The following is a 19,866-nucleotide window of genomic DNA, read 5'->3' as shown; positions in this document are numbered from 1 at the left end:
AACAAACAAGCCCTGCGCCTGACAATTTGTGATGATGGTCCTGTTGGTACCCTTTAAGAGTTTATTAGATTAAATTAAGACAGAAGAAATGTTTGCTTAGAAAAGGCATACTTATGGTTACAGTTAATGCAATTAATTTGAGAACTGCAGTACTAATGCATACTTCTTAAATTTATGCCTAGACTTTAGGCTCATCTTTCCTCTAAACAATACAAGTTCATTTAATTTTTCAGTGGGTGGAAACTCCCTAAATAAAAAGATGACTCCCCTATTTTGTTTAGTCTCTTAAAATGTATTAGGAGTGTTTTATGTAATCAAAGTCTGAAGATGAATAAACAAACAGGAATAATGTTCTTTTATGTTTTAATCTGGATTTAAAAAAAAATAATCAATAGAATGTGCTCCTAAGTAGCCCAGAAGAAAATTAGAATGTGAATATTCATAAACATATATTTATGATTTTTAATTAATGATTTAAAACATAATTTAATGTTATCTGACCGCTCACAACTCTCTAGCTACCTGTGTTGTTGCAGCCCTTCTGTACGGTTTTCCTACGTTAGTTGCATTCCCCAGTCCACCCCTTCTTACAGTGACCTGTACTGAAGGCTGGGGATAACTAAACCTCTATTTGTCAATCCTCTCTCTTTATGCTGACGCTTGAAAGAAAGGATGTAACTGTTTTAGATACCTTTTTAAAACTGAAGTAAAACCACTATTCAATTTGCTACAGCCTGGTAATCAATCGGTAGCAATTATAGATGGGGTTGAACTTCAGTCTGTGACCTAAGGAGAAAGTTTTGCATTTCATTAGCAAATATATGTGGGCGTTGGGGGTCACAGGCAACTTCAGTTTCTAAAATAACTCTCAGTTTACCTTGTCTTGCTTTTAGTTTTATTACTACAGAGCTTCATGCTGGCTTGCCTGATATTATTGTTTAAAGGGTTTCCATTCCATAAAACGTTTGGCTGAACAATGGATTTCCTGAGTAATGCTGGGCTGAGCTTGCCTGGTTTTGGGGCCTTGCTTTCCCTGCCTGCGGAATACCCTGCTGCAAATAATGAAAGTATTTACATGCATAAGTTGGCAATGTTAAGTAAGCGCTTAAGCACTTCTGCTGGACTGGGGTCCAAGGGTTCAGCATCATCCAGGACTAAGCTGTGAAGACATCAGGGGGAAGCAGCACCCTTCTCAGCAGAGCGATCTTCTCTTCAAGCCAGAGCGCTCCGTGTGTCACTGCTGTCTTGTACCGTATCCAGTAGTTTACATCTGTGCAGAATGATTCTGAAAGAGTACAAAATCTTAATTGCCTACTCACTCACTTGGGTGCCAGTGTTTCACACACTCTAGACAGCTGTAAATGACTGTACAAAATTGAAGACAGCAGAGAGTCTTGAACCAATTAGATTTCCTTTTACATTCACACTCCATTTCTTTGCATTCTCTTATCTGTCACTTCTGACTGCCTAGGGAAGCGGAAGAGACTCGGTGCAGCGGGAAAAAACAGAGAAGTACCAGAAAGGGAAATGACATCAGTTTGGTGTTTCATGTAGTAGTTTAAATGTTCCTGAGTTTGGCTGAGAGAATGGGAGAAGCTGTGAAGTTCCTTCCATAGTGTGTGGGTGCAATGAGTGTTTGCATTGCCAAGTGCAATGAAGGCAGGTGGGTGTTGCAGATTTTAGATGACTATGGCCTGCATAGAGATTATCACATTCCACTGACAGCGGGGGCGAAAACAAAAATGCAACAGGAGGAGAAAAAAAAAAAAAAAGACATACTGTTATTTTTTTTTTATTAACCATTCTTGTTACACTGTCAATTTTACTTTTTTTTTTTTTTTTTTTTCCCCACTGAGGACTATCAGGTCTCTGGCAGTTGTAGGCTGTCTCTATATAAAACAGTTGAAGTCTTGGGTCACGGTTAAGGTCTGCTTAGTATTTGTGTTGATCGGATGAGTGTTTATTTCTGTCATAAGATTTTAGGAGTGTAAGTAGTCCAGGTACCGTTGGAGGATCGTTAGTAACATTATTTATGCTTTGATGTACAAAGTGGTCCCCTGCTGTTTTCCGTAATGGTGGTGCCAGGCGTTCATGGGGAGCCAAGGAGTCATAAAAAGCTCTGTGCCTTGGTGTGGGGCCCACTCTGCAAAAAACCTGAGGCTGTAGCTCCTTTTTTACTGCAGGTGTTTTACCATGGATGGCTCCAGTGCTACATGCTTCATATGTCAGCTGTCTGGCAGGTGCCGGGTACATATATCTCACCTTGCTATTTTTGTTGCCTGAATGGAACAGAAATGAAACTGTTGTATTAGTGCCTCTTTAGTACAGCAATATCAATTCTGTGTATACAGAGACAGAACTGAACTCTTGTATTGGTCTTTAATCGGTGTTGCATCTTTATATGTCGGTTTTTTTGTTTTAAAATGAATACTGTTGACTCGTATTTTGAGGGCTTAGTGTTACAGCACTGCCTCTCAAAAGGTAAGAAGAGGCTATACTGGCTGCAGCACATGTCGTGTGTCAGGAACCACATGCTGCTGCTGTCACCGAGACTTGCAGTACCTTAGTTTGTTGAAGAGTAAAATGGAAGAAATAGCACTTAGACATATTATGCGTTAAAACTCATGAAAAAAGTACCTATTAGTGTTGTTACTCCGATTTTGCTTTCGTCCTGGAGTTTTAAAGTACTCACTGTAAATTTGCGGTGTCATTGTACATTTAAGGTGACTTTTAAAGTTACTACAACGGTTTTGTGTTTGATCTGCACTGATATGTACATGCCTTCATTATCTTAGCTGTCTAATGATTTCTGGTAAATAAGGAAGTGGAAGTCATTCCTGCTCTAGGACATTTAAAGAAACACATTCCTAACGTATATGGAAGCTGTAAATATTGAAAAGCAAGGTTTGTTCCTTGGAAATGTTAGGGAGAATATGAAAATAAAGGACAGATTTATTTTTGAAACATCTACACTTTTTGCAGTGCAAACAATTGTATTAAGTTCAATTAAAGTAAATGAAGTCATGTAGGAGTGTTTAATTCTTTAGAGGCACTTGGCATGAAGGTAGTTTACCAAGTAGCTGAAGGACTCTGCCATTGCTCTTATTAAATTGAATGTAATAAATTTTAAATATTTCTGTAGCACCTAATTGCATTGTGGACACTAGCCAGTTGATTTGGTTTGGAAGTTGAATAGAATAAGTCAGATAAGAGAATAATAACTTCAATGTTCCGGTGGATACTTTCTATCTCTAAATTTCAATGGACATCTTAATTAAAAAGCAATTGGCTTTTACTGTCGGTGCTGTATACTTGAGTTTCTCAGAGAACACATAAAATAATATGCAAAGAAAAATCTTCAAGCCCAGGTTTTTAGGGCTTTTTTTTTTTTTGGCTGAAGGCTCCAGGTGTGCAGTATAGTCCCTGGCCTCCTGGTTTGCATTGGTTCACACTTGAGAAAAGTTGGTTCACACTGATTTATGCTTGAAGACAAGAATCTCAGGAAGGGGGATGTATGGTGGTACCCTGGAAAGCATGAACATGTGACAGCACGTCTCTCCTGGTGGAAGGGACAGGGGAAGGTCTGTGCATTTGGAAAGTTCTGGCTAACCAAGATAAGGAGAGTAGCATGGATTTCATGTATGTTCCCCCAAGGAACAGAGATGGTTAGGTCTTCTTGCATGTAATGACCTTTCTTTCTTTGCCTTTTTATTTCCATACTCACTAGTTTTTAATATAAGACACCTAAAACAGAGATTTTTATGTGCATTACTATTTTGGAGAGCTTGTGGCTGAAGAAATTGCAGTCAGCCTTTGAACAAAATTGTAATAAAATCATAGCACAAAACTGCTCTAATTTATTCCCAGTGCCCCGTAGTGTCACTCCCCTGTCTGGTATCTTAAAGATTCTAAATTTAATGTCCATTAAAATGTTTTGATTTCTCTTTCTAAATACTGTGCACTAGAAAACAAGTTCCATTCTCTTCCAGTAGGAAAGAGACATGGTCCAGGCTCATAAACGGTCTGCTTAGAGCATCTGCAAATATGTCAGAACTATCCTATTTCACCACAGGAGAGTGGCAGGGGATATAAATTGAATTCCAAAGAGGTCTGTCTTTCTGTTGTTCCATCTATCTCCTAGGACATACCCTTCTACAGATTTTGCCTCCAATCAGTAAAGCAATCGGCAGGGAAACATTAGTAGACTAAGTAGTATAATTTAAGAGTAATTTTTTTTTAGAGTAGACTTCTATGTTTACCTCAAGCAACTTTGCAGCTGTTTTCCCTTTCTGTAAAATAATGAGGTGTCAGGTGTTCCAGTGATTCATTTGATGAGATGATTCTGATTCTATTTCTATAATTTCCCTATACCAATTAATCCCGATGAAATGTAAACTGTCATCACTAGGCCAAAAATAATTGTATTTATCTGCAAAAGAATTTGACAGAGTGAGTTCAAAAGTTTAATAGTAAAACAGGATTTTTACAGGGTTGGGTTTTTTTTTGTTGGTATGCAATGTTAATTCCAAGTGGTTTCAATTAATGGCATCTTCTGAGATACAGCTAAATTTTTGTGTCCTTTGTGTCATTTTAAAGTCTGGATTTACAGAAAATTTAGAAAATGGGTTTATAGAAAACGTAAAGTGGCGTGGTGTAAATGCAAAAGACTGAAATGGCTTGAACATGCAATGTGAAATGACTTAAACAAAACAGTAGTCATTGTATTGCTTCTTTGATGCTATGTTTGTATTTCCAGTTGTCAGTGTCCACTTGGTATTTGCTTAATTATGTTAACTGGAGGGGAAATTCTGTTCTTTCACACCTGAAAAACCAACTCTCTCACTCTTTTTCCAGTCATACTAAACTCCCCTCGTAATATAGCAGTGAACAGCCCTTCCCATGAATAAAAGGAAACCTGTATTGTACTAAGGAATGGATGAAATATGAAAAGACATAATTATGTAGGGAAGAAGCAGCAGCCCCCATAAGTGTTATGCTTTGTGAAGTCTTGGTTTGGTCCTCTGGCATTTGGATTTGCACATTTGCCTTCCAGAGGCAAAGGAAAATGTTTCTAAAACATTCTCACACCTTCTAGCCCCCAAAAGCTTTTCTTCTGTTCAAGCTTTTTTGCTAGTCACTGGAAACAGGGAGTTCTTCCTCTGGCTTTCTGTGGAATTTAGTGCATAGAGCCTTGAGCCATGACTGGTGCCTCTGCCTAGCAAGTCTGTCTTTGAGTTTGTGATGGATATTTCTATGTGAAAATTTCACGCTCTATGTGAAAATTTTTCATGCCACGTTTGACCTTCAGTGGCACATCCCTGTATAAAATGCACACAGTGGCCTGGAGCTTTCTTGGAGTGCGCGCTCTGCCTCATCAGCTGCGCCCCCTGCTCCGATGTCATTTGCAAACTTGGCAAGAGGCACACCTTGTCCCCTCCTCTGTGGCATCGATGAACATGTTCAACGTGACATGTCCCTGGTTGCAGACCCCTGGATGGGGACTCCACTAGTCACTGGCCTCCAGATGGGGCATCACCATTAACCATGGAACTGTTTTCACTCCTCTGGTTTTCCAGCCTATAGTATCCTAACTTGCATACAAGAATAGTGTGGGAGCCAGTGCCAAACCTCTTGCTAAAATTGCCTCCAATGACAGCCACTTGCGTCCCTCCACTCTTCCACAAACCCGCTCGTTTTAACACCAGAGGCCATCAGGTTAGTCAGGTATGATCTACCCTTGCTACACCTGTGCTGACTGTTCCCAGTCCCCTTCTCCTTCACCCCTGAAATGTGCTACAGAAGACCCCTAGGACCTCCAGCTGAAGGAAGGTGTTTTACAATGACACAATCTGACAAAAAATGTCAGTGATCTACTGTAGTGCTGCTGTGCTTGCTTGAGTTGATGAAAGTAGATACTTTGCATTGGTACAATGTATTTTTAATGTAAATGTAAATGCGTGTGTGTGTGTATGTGTATCTATTTGGTTTTCACATAGGATTTAATCTTGAAGACGTCAAATGTCAGACTTTGTCTTCATCAGCGTTAGGATCATACACATTTTGTGTGCAAATGCAGCGTGTGTTGTTGCTCTCAGCAGGCTGATTTCAGCTTGCTGAAAAAATAATATTTATTCCATACCCAAGAGTCAACAGATATCTTCCTTTAGCTCGAGGGACAATGGCTTGAGTTTTTAAAGCTTGTTATTTGTTTCAAGTTCAAAGAAATACATATTTCCTCACAATAACTTCTAACATTCACCCAAAATAAATGTTCTTTCATCTGTGTTCTCAAAATTATAAACACTGCACGTTAAAGATGCCTATGTATCCATATGTGCCTGCACTTTTCTCAAGAAACTCTATAGACAGACATTGAAAAAAGTTTATAAAAATTTACTAACAAATAATATATATTCCAGTGACAAAGTTTCCTATATGAGAAAATTCCTAGTAAAGAAAATGTTTAGGTAATAAAGTTAAAACAGTGTCACATGGATTAGAGATGAGGTTGTCATAATACAATATACCTGCTTTTATTTTTATAAAACCCTGGGTGTTTGTTGGGTGGGCATCATAAAACCTTTGCGTTTTTAATTTTTGCCTTCTTGGTTTTCAGATACTCTAGTTTTACTAGGTTTTTAACCTGAAATTATCCAGATACCAACCGTTCTGGTTAATCATCTGGATGTGGGCTTGGTTTTTTGTAACGTAGATCAGTTTGTTGTAAAAGTACAGTTGCATTTTGAACTGTAGAGCTGTTCCTACATAGTGGAAAATCTCAAAACTGCACTTATATTCTTAGCATAACCTTAATCAAATAGTCATTTTGGAGAGTCTGCAGAGCTTACAAGTGTGCTTATTGGCTTGCTGAGTTTATGGGCATGGAGAACATCGGGAAGATTAGGACCAAATGTTGGCTCCCTCATTTCCTTCTTGTATCTGAAAAGGATTGGAAATCCAGTTTGTAACAGACACTGAGTTGTCAGCTTTAATAGTTACTGTGTAAGTTACTGGTACTCTACAGCCGGTTATGGTTTATCTACCATGAAATGGCGCTTAACTGCAAACAGCTGTGCAGGAAATGACAGCCTACTGAAACAACCATCGTAAAATATTTTTGGCCAGTGAACTCCCCATTATAAATGAATATCTTACTTATTCTATGTATTTTCTTCTTCTTTAGTGGCACTAGAGGTCCTATTTAGGATTCAAGATGCCACTGTCTTTAAGTCTGTGGTACTCAGCCTTTTCTGTAATGCTTGAGGGTGCCCTCCTCCCCTGGGCTGCAAACGCCGTCCCCCTGTACAGCACCAGGCTGATGTTCCCTCTCAGCTCTTCGCAACACCATGGTTAAGATGGCCATGGTGGTCACTGAGGGTACCTACGGTGACAGAAAAATCCTTCTTCAGAAAAATCAATGGAGAGAAACAAATGATGAAGTCTTTAATGAAGAAAAACATAGCTGAGGGTGTATAAGATACAGTGAATTTTTCTGTCAGTCTCCACGATTAACCAGTGGTTTGTCCTCTTCTGGGGCGGCAGGCAGGAGACTGCCCTTCCCCACTGTAGGTGAAGTGCTGGTGGTGTTTGCACTGTCCCTTCTGTTCCCTCAGGTATCGCAAAATGTGTCGTAGTGAGCACAAGGTGTTGTAATGTGTCGGGGTGTACCAGCTTCTCTGGTTTGTCTTCGTTTCCAACACGAGTGCAGCATTACTGTGTCCAGTTGTGCTTCTTTCAGAGCTGGGCCATTTCTAATTAACCCAGGGATTTTTTTATTAAAGGAACAAAGGTAATTAAAATAACTCGAATATTTGCAGACAATGAAGGGGGGAAGATTCAGTTTTCCAACCTAGGAGGAGGGAAGGAAGAGGAAGAAGTCACTGACTGTACATCCAGAAGAAAAGGAAGATCTTTCAAACTGTTGGGGCTTATACATTTTTGTAACTAAACTTATCTCAGCATTTCTATTTTTCTTGCTTTTGTTGAGAAATTGTATATGATGGGAAAGTGGAAACGAAAACCATTGTTTTAATTTTAAAATATATTACATATTGGACCCCCAGTAACTTCCAGAGATATAAAACTGATAACCCAATAAGCCGTACTCTGGAGTCTCTTATTTCTCAAATGATTACTCTCGGTCCTTCTTCAGAAGAGAACGGGGGATGCAAGTGCAGGGACAGGACTGAAGCAGGAGATCTGAGCTCTACTCTTGACTTTTCCTCTGACTTCTGTGATCTTGATAGATGTGCATATTTGGGGGGTCCTAATTCATAGTCTGGAAGGAAAGTGGTCCCGAAAGTAGTCCCATTAAATGAATAAACCCAAAACTATAATAATTTCTGTTCAGTATAGAATTTACCTGTAGTTATATTTAGCTAATTCTCTATGTTTATGCTAATAATATTCAAAGGGGTTGAGAGACTTCTGTGATCTTTGTGAAATACTTTATGATTCATATCTGAAATTTATTGTTTATTGTATAGAGGCTGGAAAGAATTTCTTGCCCACCTGGATTTACTCAGAAAATTATTTTGTGGTCTGTGACATCCACAGCTATTTATTATTTTCATACGAAAAACTATGACTTTTGTTTTTGACAGAATAGGCTCTTAGATTTTTCTACCAGTATAGACAAAGACTTGCTTTTAACATATCTGGACATGCTTTACTTGAAAGCATGGAAAATTCTTTTTGGTAGTATAAAGTACTTCTGTTGGAAGGTTTTAACTAAAGATTCTGTAGCCTTCAGTAGGATCTGTTACGTGTGTTCTGTAAAATAATGTTCCTAACAGGGTGCCGTGGTATTTGATGGAATTTCTTTCATGAGCCCTAGTGAAGTTTAGAGGAAGAATTCACTGTCTCCTGTTTCCTTAAATATTCACAAGCAGCAAGTGTATTTCAAAGTAAGTGCTAGTTAAAGGAGAAAAAATAAACAGGTCATTTTAAGCAGTTGCAGCAAGAATCACTGTATTTTTATGGATATAATCTGTATCACAGATAACTCTTACTCCTTTCAAAGAAGCTGGGAATGGGTCCTCCAAAAACTGCAGAAAATCAGAGCCCAGGGAGCCATTGAGGGGGAGAGGGGGAATTAGGAGACAGTGGTTCAAGGGCAAGCTTCACTCTTCCTTATACCTGTGTAAACCTCACCAATATATGTGGGGCCCAGAGCATCTGTCAGCTCATTGCACTGGAACCCGCTTTCTGCGTGTTCTGAGTTGCGTCACCTCTGCATCTCCTTGATACCAGGTTGACAAAGTGTTTCTTGGACAGATAAAGAAATTTGGAAGTCCCCAAGACATTCCACCATCCGCAGTCATTGGTATGATTTCTTTCCCTAGCAATTAAGTGAGATGCTGTAGCTGCTGCTTGTCAGAACTGTGTTGAGCTCAATGGAGTCAATGTACTGGGGCTGAAGTTCTGTCTAAAGTTTAGCTTTCCGTGAGAAATGTTTATAAAGGACGTGTCTGGGTATCCAGTGTTAACAACAGAAACTAATTCTTTTTTTCCTGTCTGCCCGTTTAGGTCTTCAAAAGCTGATGTCCATAGTGAAGGATATGTCTTGGAGGTAGAATGCTGCTCCTCTTTAAACCAACTTTCAGACAAAAAGGAGATACCTGATTTTATTAAGAAAGTGAGTAAAAAAAAAACCACACAACAAAACACTTTTTGGTTTTGCACTGTATATAAAACAGTATGATTTTGCACTATAATTATTGCTTCTAGTTCTGTCAGTCTGACAATAGGAATATGTGTACACTTTGTGCAGTTGAAACACTGCAGTAGAATTAGGTGTTTTGTGATTTTAAATATCTGAAGGGCAATTATGTTTATTGAGAGAAAAATAATATTTGATCATATTATTATAGAAACTGACTACAGGAGAATGACCTCTCTCAGATTATATTAATTAGGTCACCAGTGTAGAAGACAGTCCTGTAATAGACATTTTAAGTTGAAACAATATATATAATTTCTGGTTTAGTGTCAAAATATCCTGTTGGATAGTACTGTAGCTAAAAGACCTATTAACTCCCAGAATCCCCCAGATTACTTAAGTTTTGTTTCATTATCACATGATGTTAGTAATTAGAAATGGTACTGGTAAGCTAAAACCCTTTGTCATCCAGAATAGTGTGGCTTTCAATGAACTTTTCTATATGCTGGGGTATTGAAGAGAGACCTGCAATTGTTTATTTGTCGCCTTCTTTTTAAAATTATTTTTGATGCTGTAATATTCTGCCAGACTGGAAATTAGCAGGTTATGTCCATTTTAGTGAAGAGAGATTCATTGTGCATGTTTCAAATTTTGCAGCATCTGTTGTGTCCTATCACATGTTATAAAAACTAGCATTAAATACTATATTTACTTGGCCACATGGTGCAAGGATAGTGTGAGTAGGCATACTCTTCTAGCTTTAATCCATCTTGCAGTGATAATAGTTCAGAAAATTCTGTAAAACAAATTTCATCACAGGCTGTGTGAGCTTGATAGGGACTCAGCTCGACAGACTACGCTCATGTTCAATCTTTCCTTTTTACTGTGAATTGTAAAAACTGGATTAAAAATAATGCAGCTATGACTATATGATCGTCATCATCATACTTAAAGATATACAGATTTTGGTATCAGAACAAACAAAAAGTTTTCTGAACACTTAATATTGAAAAGTTGGAGTCCAGATTGACTTCAGGTTTTAATGTGGTATTGCACTACTATTCTGATGCTATCTTGGACTCTTACAGTATATTCACACTTAAACAAAGCTGGTGTATTATTGTGTATCAGTTTCAACATGTTTGATTTTGTTCTTCGGTTCTTTCAGTCAGAGTAGAAATAAAGGCTTATCTGTCACAACTGGTAGCAAAATTTTGCATCATTGCAACAGAAAATTTCCTTGCATTTGTAACTTCAGGAAGAGTATGGCTAACATGAAAACAAAATGACAATCTAGGAGTCATCTTATTTCCATAAACATCCAGTTCTGAGACTCTTTAGAATGCTTTTCTAGATACGGCAAAGTTTCTGTTGGTAGAAGCCATTTGATTATGGGGTTATGAATATGCCTTTTTGAAAGATAATAATTTAAATTTTAATAGCCGAAACGTATATTTACTGTTTCTCTGTAGGCTGAGTATGTGTCTCATCCTCAGATGTTTTTTGATGTAGAGGAATTTGAAGTTCTTTGAAGCTGTTGCTGTCAAGTGTGTGGTGTGTCACTGTCTATATCTGATTAAACGCATTGTGAAAGTCTCAACACTTTTATGTAAATCTAACTCGGCGAAACAGGACTTGTTTGGGAGTAGGGATTAATCGTCATATTAACTAATTTGTCTGAGCAACAAAAATGTCCGTTTCTTTTAAGGGCATATAAACCAGATGTTTACAAAAAAAAAAGAAAAATAAAGGCTGTTCTTCAAGGAAAGTAGTAACAAAAAGCTGTTAGAGGGGGCAATCACTTGCTTTTAAAAAAGAACAACCCTATAATTCCTCTCAAACTGTGGAATACAATTGAAGTTAATAGAGTGCTGTAATTGAATAGGCAAATTCTTGATCACAGAGCTTTTCGTAACAGAGGCTTTTAGCACAGGTTTACCATCTTACTGCATTGCAAATTACTATGTTTAAAAAAAAAAAAGATACCAGATAGAGTAGCCATATTTTCAAAACAAATAACAAGTCAAAATTTTCTCGGTGAATTTACTAGAAAAAAACCCACTCTATCCTGGAAAAACTAATTTTTAATATTTTATTATGCACAGATGAGCAAGTATTGTTTACGTGGAGTTTGAACAAGGATGCAATTTTAGTGACGACTTTTCTCAATTGACTTTTTGTTGCATTGAAAATGTCTGTCATATTGAATATTAACTGCTTGCTTCTGGCAAACATAAAACAATTCTGCAGTGCCATGCAGCATGGGTAATCTCTTTTCTTCTTCTGTAACTCCATATAAATGTTTAAGAGTAATGCAGTAGAAACAAGGATGTCATTTCACCTAGCGAATGCTTCTTGCTCACTGAAACAAAGTGCCTCAGTACAATGTTGACTGTAAACCATTTAAAAAATGACAAAGACTCGCTGGTCAAACCTGTGTTCTGTTGCTGAGATCCTTCTGTGCTTTAGGACTCGGTCCCAATTCTTTACTCTCTTCTGTAAATTTTGGCCACTACTGTGGCTTCTGACCGTGGTTAAGAGCCATGGAAGACAGGAGGCAGTTAAGTATTGGGGACATAATGTTGCATAGAATACACTCTTCCTGTAGCTTAATGTTGTGTTGACATCACCCCGTTGTTTGTTCTTTCACATCAATGTGGATCTGTTGCGGCTCAGCCTGTCCTAAAGAGTTCCAACCATCCCATGGTCTCTTTGTCACATAATTCCTGGGCAATGAAAGAAGTAACTTAACTGTTGTGTATGTACTTACTGCTGTATTGGTATTAGCACTCCTGTCTTTAGCTCTCAGGCAAAACAGAAATTAAAGATTTGCTCATTTGCTTTTTAATGAGCAAAGCTAACTTCTGAACTTCTGATCGCTGTGGCTCAGATCATTCTGAAGTTGTTGTAAGTCAGAGATGTTACTTCTAAGATACCGTGTTTTGTAAGACTTTGACTTGTGTCTCATGTAAAATAGGGTAGCCTTTAATTACTTCCTTAGTTGCTCTTTATTTCTGTGTATTCTATTATCGTTTTTTTCATCTGAGAGTGTTCTCCTGAATCTGCTGAGACAAGTAAGGGAAGGAGAAGCTAGGCTGACATCCCAAGAAAAGTTATTTTGGATACGCAGTCATATATGAATGCCAAATATGTTTCTCATTACCTGTTTTCCACATCAGTTACGTGCTGTAGAAGAACTGTAACAGGCACAAGGTTTTACTCCTGTGTTCACATCTTTGTGGTGTTGGTGAAAGGTTAGGAAATGGAGGCTAATTTCTGTACCGTTTCTTCCCAATTCTGACTTCTAAAATTTAGGAAGCACATTTTTGTATCCTTAGTTGCCTGCAAAATAATGCTCTTTCAGAACTAAATTCTTGTATGTTAACATGTTTTCAGTTTGAGCCCATTGCAGAGTTCATATTTCTTGTCCCTCGTCGACTCGTTATCCTTCCCTGGGGAAGTATGTTAAACATGGAAAAGCGTTTAAAAATGCAGCAGTTTAACTGAAACCCAAATGCTGGCATCTTCAGTTTGTGTTTTTGACTAGACGAGGACCCCTCTCCCTGCTGATCTGTCCTTACTTGACTCAGAAACGAGTCTAATTTCTTCCAACAAACCTAAGGCCGTACAGATGGATAATTGGTTTTGCATTTTCAGACGTGGACCAGTTCAGCTCGGAACACTACTGCCATCTTGAAAACACCTATGTGGTGTTTATCTTGGGATGAAATCTGCCATATGAGAGTCCATCAGATCTGCTCGTTGCTGTTCCCTCTGTTCATAGTCTTGGTGAAGTTCAGTGAGCATACAAATGCCAACACCAGCAGTAGCTCCAGAGCTGCCAGTAACTTGTCACTTCCTTAAGTGGTCCTCTGAACAACTTCCATATAGTCCAAAGCACCTTAGAAATAATCTGGACTCCTGCAGATGTAGTGACTTGGCCTGTAAGTTTGACATTTATTTTACAGTTATAGCATTGTTGGGCCAAGGAAGTGATGGTACCTCTCAGACTTAAGTGAGTTGGGATCCCAGGGAGGAATATGCCAACAAAACACAGTGCAAGGACACTGCCACCCATGTACTTGTTCTAGAGCTGGCGTCTGAAACGGTAACTCCCAGTTCTTCCTGGTACAAAGGCAAGTTGCATGGGGAATGGGACTATTCTGAAAGAAAGGCCATACAATACTAACACTTGTATGAAGAATTCACATCCTGCGTTGAAATATGGTTCTACCGTATTTGAGCCGTGTTGCCAGTTTTATGGAATATATGGTATCAACTGGTATTTACTGGAATTTTTCTAAATGTCTTTTAAAAAAAGAAAATATTATCAGGAATAGAACTGGCATGAGGAATTAGTACATTTCGAGTGTTGGTTTGTGCACTCGACATTCATAGACGTGACTACCGACAAGTTCAAACTGTAGTTGAACTTACTCAGTGTAGTCCTGAAAGGCAAGACGTTTCTTGGAGGGGTTGGATTCTCCTGCCTGTTCCCTGCCCTCTCTCCTTTGGAGGAGACAACAGGCAGGAACCTGTCTGAGTGGCTGGGTAAGGGATGGCTACACTCTCCGACCAACCGCAAGTCAGCCTTGCTGCGTGTTTCTGCATATGGACATTTTTATCAAACTACTGAGATACTTCTTTTCCTGGTCTCGTGGGGTTTTTTCCTCCATTCTTCTGTAGCTGTTTTGGTGTTATCAAGAGAACTGCTGTATTAGTTCATGCGCGTTGTTTTCTGGAGAGTCATCTGTGTTACGGCATTAATTGGTGAAATATTTTTATATTAGTATTGCTGTTAAAAGACAGGTTAATTCTCCAGCTTCTCTTAAGGTAGAAGCAGGGTTGGAGTATTTACGAGGACTTCTGTTTCTCCTATAAAATAAAACCCGAGTGCCTATATGATGAATTCTCAAGAGCTTTTCAAATATCTTCCATAGATGTTCCTACTCAAGGGAGTGATTCAGACCAGACTTGGCTCTTCACTTATTTCCTACGTATTTACTTATATCAGAATGAACATTTGTCTTATATGATCAAAACAAGGGACTTCACATATCCATATGTTGTGTGAAAGCAATATTAAATGATTTTGAACTCTCAGCTTCTGAGTTTTGAAACTCAGAACAGCATCTAACTATGAAACAGTAAGAAAATGAGAAATATGTCAGAAAAAATTTGTCCATGATAGTGTGTACTTTTTATATAAGTATATATTATTTGTGTTTGTAACAGTATGACAAGCAAATGAAGTCTGCAATTCCCTAAAAAAAAAAGTGAAAACTACTAATCTTGTCATTTTTTTTACTTCTATTTATAATTAAGAAAAATACTGGTTTTTTATATAACTGTTCCAGTATTTCTTGCATTCTTGTCTCTTTTTGTTTGTCTTTTCTTATTCTTCGTTTCTTAATTTTTGCATTGAGATTTCTTTAGAAGGAACAAAGAGATGCAGCTTATGTGCTCTGAAGAGCACTAGACTGACTGTTGGATTTCATGACTCTGTGGCTGCAGTCCTACGAAGATCTCTCCTGTGAAGTCTCCGATTGCTCTGTTGGTGTCGAGGTTCCTTAGGCGGTTATTGTAATCCTAAGCATTATTCTTTACTTTAAATATGTTTTAGCTGGCCTGTTCAGAAGTTTCTTGCAGGGTATGCAGTCAGAGCAGGTGGCAGTACAAGCTGGAAGAGGGGAAAAAATTGAGTCTTTTAATATTGCTCAGAGGATCATTCTTCAAATGAATAAGCAGTTTAAATTTACTTTTGTGGCTAGAAAATGACCCCTCTAGAGTACTGTTTATTACCTAGGATTACTTATCTAGATGTGATCTCAACCTCTTCTAAAATCATTTCCATCCTTAAAACAAACCCCAAAAATCCCACCCCAAAACCTTCACTCTCCAGGGTATTTGCAAAAGAACAATACAACATTTATTTCTTTAGTACATTGTAATGGAAACCATTGCTGAGCACTTAGTGGACTGCTTTGTTTTCTGCATGTTTTCAATGCAGACAGAGCCTCTATTTTATTTTTAAGTATTTGGATCTTAGAAGTAGATACGGTCACAAAGCAGAAGTTGAAACTCAACATCAATGGTTCAGCTGTTTATGATCTGCTGTGATAATATTTATTAAAGTGCATTTTGTTAACATTTTGTAAGTGTATATATAACAAGAGATGGTAAAAAATAGCATATTCTGTATTTTAAACAGCCTGGTGTGAAGGGAAACATCTGTTCCTGGTTAAGCTTCTTTCAACTTCTGTTCGACTAAGCCCTATAAGAGCAGTGTTGATATATATCTTCCATGAACATTGCAAAACTATTTTCAGGACTCTCCCAGGAGCTTGGTTGTGCTTTTATAATCCTTTGCCCCCAGCAACTTTCAGAGTCATCTTCTTGACCAAGATAAAAATAGATGTTATAAAGTATGCAGTTGATGTTTTTAATGATACCACTTCTGCCTGATGGGAAAAATAACGTTTTTAATAACAATAAATATGATAATATTTTATGCTGTGCTAAAATAAAATATGGGCAAATTTTTCAAATTGTAATTTTGGCTACAAGTAACAGATGGCTTGATGAAACAATGTGATTTTCAAGAAACACTCCTTGGTTTATATAAAGTGTTCCCTGCAAATTAAATGTGAAGTCTGTAAGTTTGAGACTGGATTCTTGATTTTTAGAATATTCCTGTTGTCTTGAACCTTTTAATTTTTTGTTTTCATTGCTTAGGATAGAGATGGACTAAACTGATGTCCCAGTTTGCATCACATTAGTGCTAGTTGATCACAAATAAGTGACTGCTTTCTCATGTTCTCCAACGAACACTGCATTGTGTTCATCCAGCTGAAACAATTGTTCGATACAACACTCAACTGTCCATCTCTATAAATCTTTATTTTCCCCTTGCTTGTGTTCACCTACTAGTGTAGGAGTTTCTCTCAAAAGATTCATGCAGAAGACATGGTCTGCATTTTGGAAATGCCTGTTCTCTAGAGCAAGTGCATGGGATGGAGTTTGTACAGACTTTTTGACAGTTCTAGTCTGTCTAATATATCTAGTATTTGGATTGAGTGGGCATAGCTGGCTGCTCTGTAGCAGTTTATCTCGGGTCTAAAACAATTTTTAGGGAATAAATCCTAAGTGATGTGAGTAAATTCAGGAATTCTTTTAAGAGTTTAATGATGTGAGTAAATTCAGGAATTCTTTTAAGAGTTTAGGGCAAGGATGGGAGGGTGCAGGTATGTTTTTGGGCAGGTACCACAGTCAGTGAACCTTTGTAGCCTATGTCCAGCAATGTTTGCCCTTTGCCAGTTCTGTGAAGGAACAGATGCTTAAATAAGATAATTTGGGAAGAATCATCACACCCAAGACTGTAGAGGATGAGACAGTGTGGTATCATGAGCTGTTATCTAGTGAGATATGCTGAAAGGAACGAATGTACTTGCACGGTGCTGCACTACATGTTTAGTATGGTTATATTGTTCTCAGGAATGACTGTACACCTAATGCAAGCTGAAAAGGACTTTCAAGTTGTTGCTCTTGTACCTGCCTTGGCTGCAGTAGCAGGAGACATATAGCTTGCAGCGCTGTCTTAAGAGCCTCTCTTCTATTTTACTCAGCATAGCAGTTAAGTTGCAGTAGCAACTTGCTTCGCTGTGATTCTCCTTGTAGCTTTCATTTCCCTTTTGCAGAAGCTACTACCAATGGGTGTGTTATAAAACGGCAAAGTTTGCTTTCTTTTCCGCGTTCAGTGACTTGTTGCGCTCTACTACAAATACAACAAGAGCTTAAAGTCTCAAGTCAATGGTCGTGTTGAATGGGCTGTGTCTGTGTACTGCAAAGATGGAAAGTCAGCATAGATCTGTTTCTTCAAGAAACTGATTTGGTTTTAGACTTTTGGGGGTTTTTTTTGAACTCTGTTATCTTCTTTTGGATCTGTCTGCTTCATTGTAGTAGTCTTCTCTAAAGTTCTGAATGATAGAAGTCTGGTCAAGGTTTTCATTGAAAGTATTGATACAAACACTGTCAACAGCACCGCTTAAAGCATGACTCTTTGGTTTGGGATTATGGTAGCATTTTCCAAGGCATCCCTCCAGTGTTTTATCCCTGATGGCTGTTTTAAAGTAATTGACAGTGAAAATACTTGGTAATTTGAAAGCCTAAATGCAGGCTTGGATTTGACTTTCTACAAGCTACATTTGTATCTACTTACCTATCTCAAATTCAGAACTGGTGAGTGTAAACTGGAAAAAGTAAAAAATGCATGGGAAGTACAGGCCTAAGTGACAGAGCATCCTTGTCAGAAAGGTTGCGTGGTTTGGAAATCTGCGAGCAGTGAAACAGAGTCTCAGAGTAATAGGACAGAGAAGTGATTAGTAGTTGCTCCTTTGCTGGTTGATTAGTAGAATTACCTTTTTTGGTAATGTAGTGTGAGATGCAAAAACGCCAAAGTCACAAAAGCTTTGAGTTGTTCAGAAGGCCTAAACGCTTCCCTCAGAACATGGGTTAAGCTTAGCTGGTTTTAAAGTAAGCAGTAAACTTTTGCTGACTGTAGCTGTCTTCTCAGGAAGGGGCATGCGAGACCTACAGAAAGTATCAGAAGCAAGCTAAAAGCCTGTCTTAATTTTAAACATCTGTTTTCAGAAATGGAAAACTAGAAGGGGTGTGCGCAATATTTGTGATGAAACATGTACCGCTAAATATTAATGAAGGAGGACATAGTTGGAAGACTGTAGTCTTGAACATCCTTTTCCAGTTCCAACTGCTGGCATGTAGTGCATAGTGTTCTCCTCAAACCACAGGATCATGTTCTTTGCATGAAGATCCGTGGTGCTGTGTCTGTTGTCAAAGGCAATTTGCTTGAATCCTAAAGGAAGGTAGAAAAATAGTGGTCTTATTTGGGTACACGTTAGGAGATCTAACGCCTCTAAGATTGTTCTTTTAAAAACAACCAAATAAACAGACAGACAAGCATTTCTTTTTATTGGCTAAGAAAGTTTTTGCTTGGTTTAAATAGATAGCTCTGAGCAAAATTAACCAGCTATTGTTTCAAAGGCCATATGTTTGGCCGTCAGTAGGACTAAGTAGCAGTCTTTCCCTTAGTTCACTGCAGAGCTAACTAAATGCATCTGACCATTGGAACATCAGTTCAGGGCTCCTAGAGAATGTTGTCCTTTCTCCAAGCACATTTTTGCTGTGTGTGCTCTCTGTAAATTTTCTGTTGTTTTTATATTTGGCAGCAGTCCCCTTTGCTGGTTTGCTACAACATTCTTTCAGTATTTTGTTATATCGTGAGCCATACAGCAAACCTATTAATGAGATGTTCAGTCCTAATGCCTACGTTTTGAAGGTGGGTTTTTTCCAGGTGATCAGGAAGTGTAAGGCTTGAGACTGTTTAGGACTGCTATAAACTGGAATGCTCTGATGACATCAGAGAAACGGCTTTTCCTCTGGATGCATCCCAAAAATGTCCAGCTCCTGGCATACAAGAGTTAAGAGAAATTCCTAAACTTGTCTTATTAAATCAGTTGTTTGAAAACCCTTATCCGAAAGAGGGGTCATCATTATTAAATTGCTGCGTGTTATTTCTCATATTTTATTGATGTGGGTGGAATACTGTCCTGAGCTCGTGGGAAGTGTTTGATTTGCTGTGTGCCATCCCATGAAAGAAATGTACAGAAGTTTCCTGTAAGCAATTACTGAAGCTGACAAAAAGTACATGATTCTGTTCAGCATGATATCTCTGTCCTTGAACTTCGGTATTTATAAGTGGTGCCTTCATGCCTGCTATGAACAGGAGGTTATTACAGAGCTGATAATGCAATAAGAAACACAGAATCACAAACAAGACGTGGACTGTATGATGTACTTGCCAAGTGTCTTTATTCTAAATAGATTTGAAAAGAAAACCTCTCTGTGGCTGTTCAAAATGAGCTTTCAACCTGGAATCTCTGCATGTCTTTCATGGCTGTGAGGCCTGTAGTTTAAAAACAAAAAAAAAAAACCCACCAGAAAAGAGGATTTCATCATTCGGTGTGGTTTTAAAGATCTTTAAATGAGATTGTCAGCCATTTTCTAATTAGATAGGGAGCCTTCAAGAGAACCAGAAGTATTTAAAAAGATGGGGCATAGATTTGCAACATCAACATAATGTTTTCTGACACCGCTTTGTGCTGCTGCTGGTTCCTTTTTTCCAAATG

General features: G+C 38.3%; 1 protein-coding gene across 2 annotated transcripts in view; it reads left to right on the top strand.

The window, feature by feature from the left end:
• Nucleotides 1-19,866, top strand: part of RFTN1 (raftlin, lipid raft linker 1) — a 100,443-nt gene that overhangs the window by 40,993 nt on the left and 39,584 nt on the right. For both annotated transcript variants that reach the window (XM_056336396.1, XM_056336394.1), the window contains exon 4: nucleotides 9,529-9,637. In XM_056336396.1, coding sequence (XP_056192371.1) covers nucleotides 9,529-9,637 — 109 coding nt within the window. The remainder of the gene's footprint in view (nucleotides 1-9,528; nucleotides 9,638-19,866) is intronic.

The sequence above is a fragment of the Falco biarmicus genome, chromosome 4 (genome assembly GCF_023638135.1).
Source record: "Falco biarmicus isolate bFalBia1 chromosome 4, bFalBia1.pri, whole genome shotgun sequence".
Classification (NCBI taxonomy): Eukaryota; Metazoa; Chordata; class Aves; order Falconiformes; family Falconidae; genus Falco; species Falco biarmicus.
The sequence above is the reverse complement of the archived record's forward strand: the minus strand, read 5'-3'. Positions and strand labels throughout refer to the sequence as shown.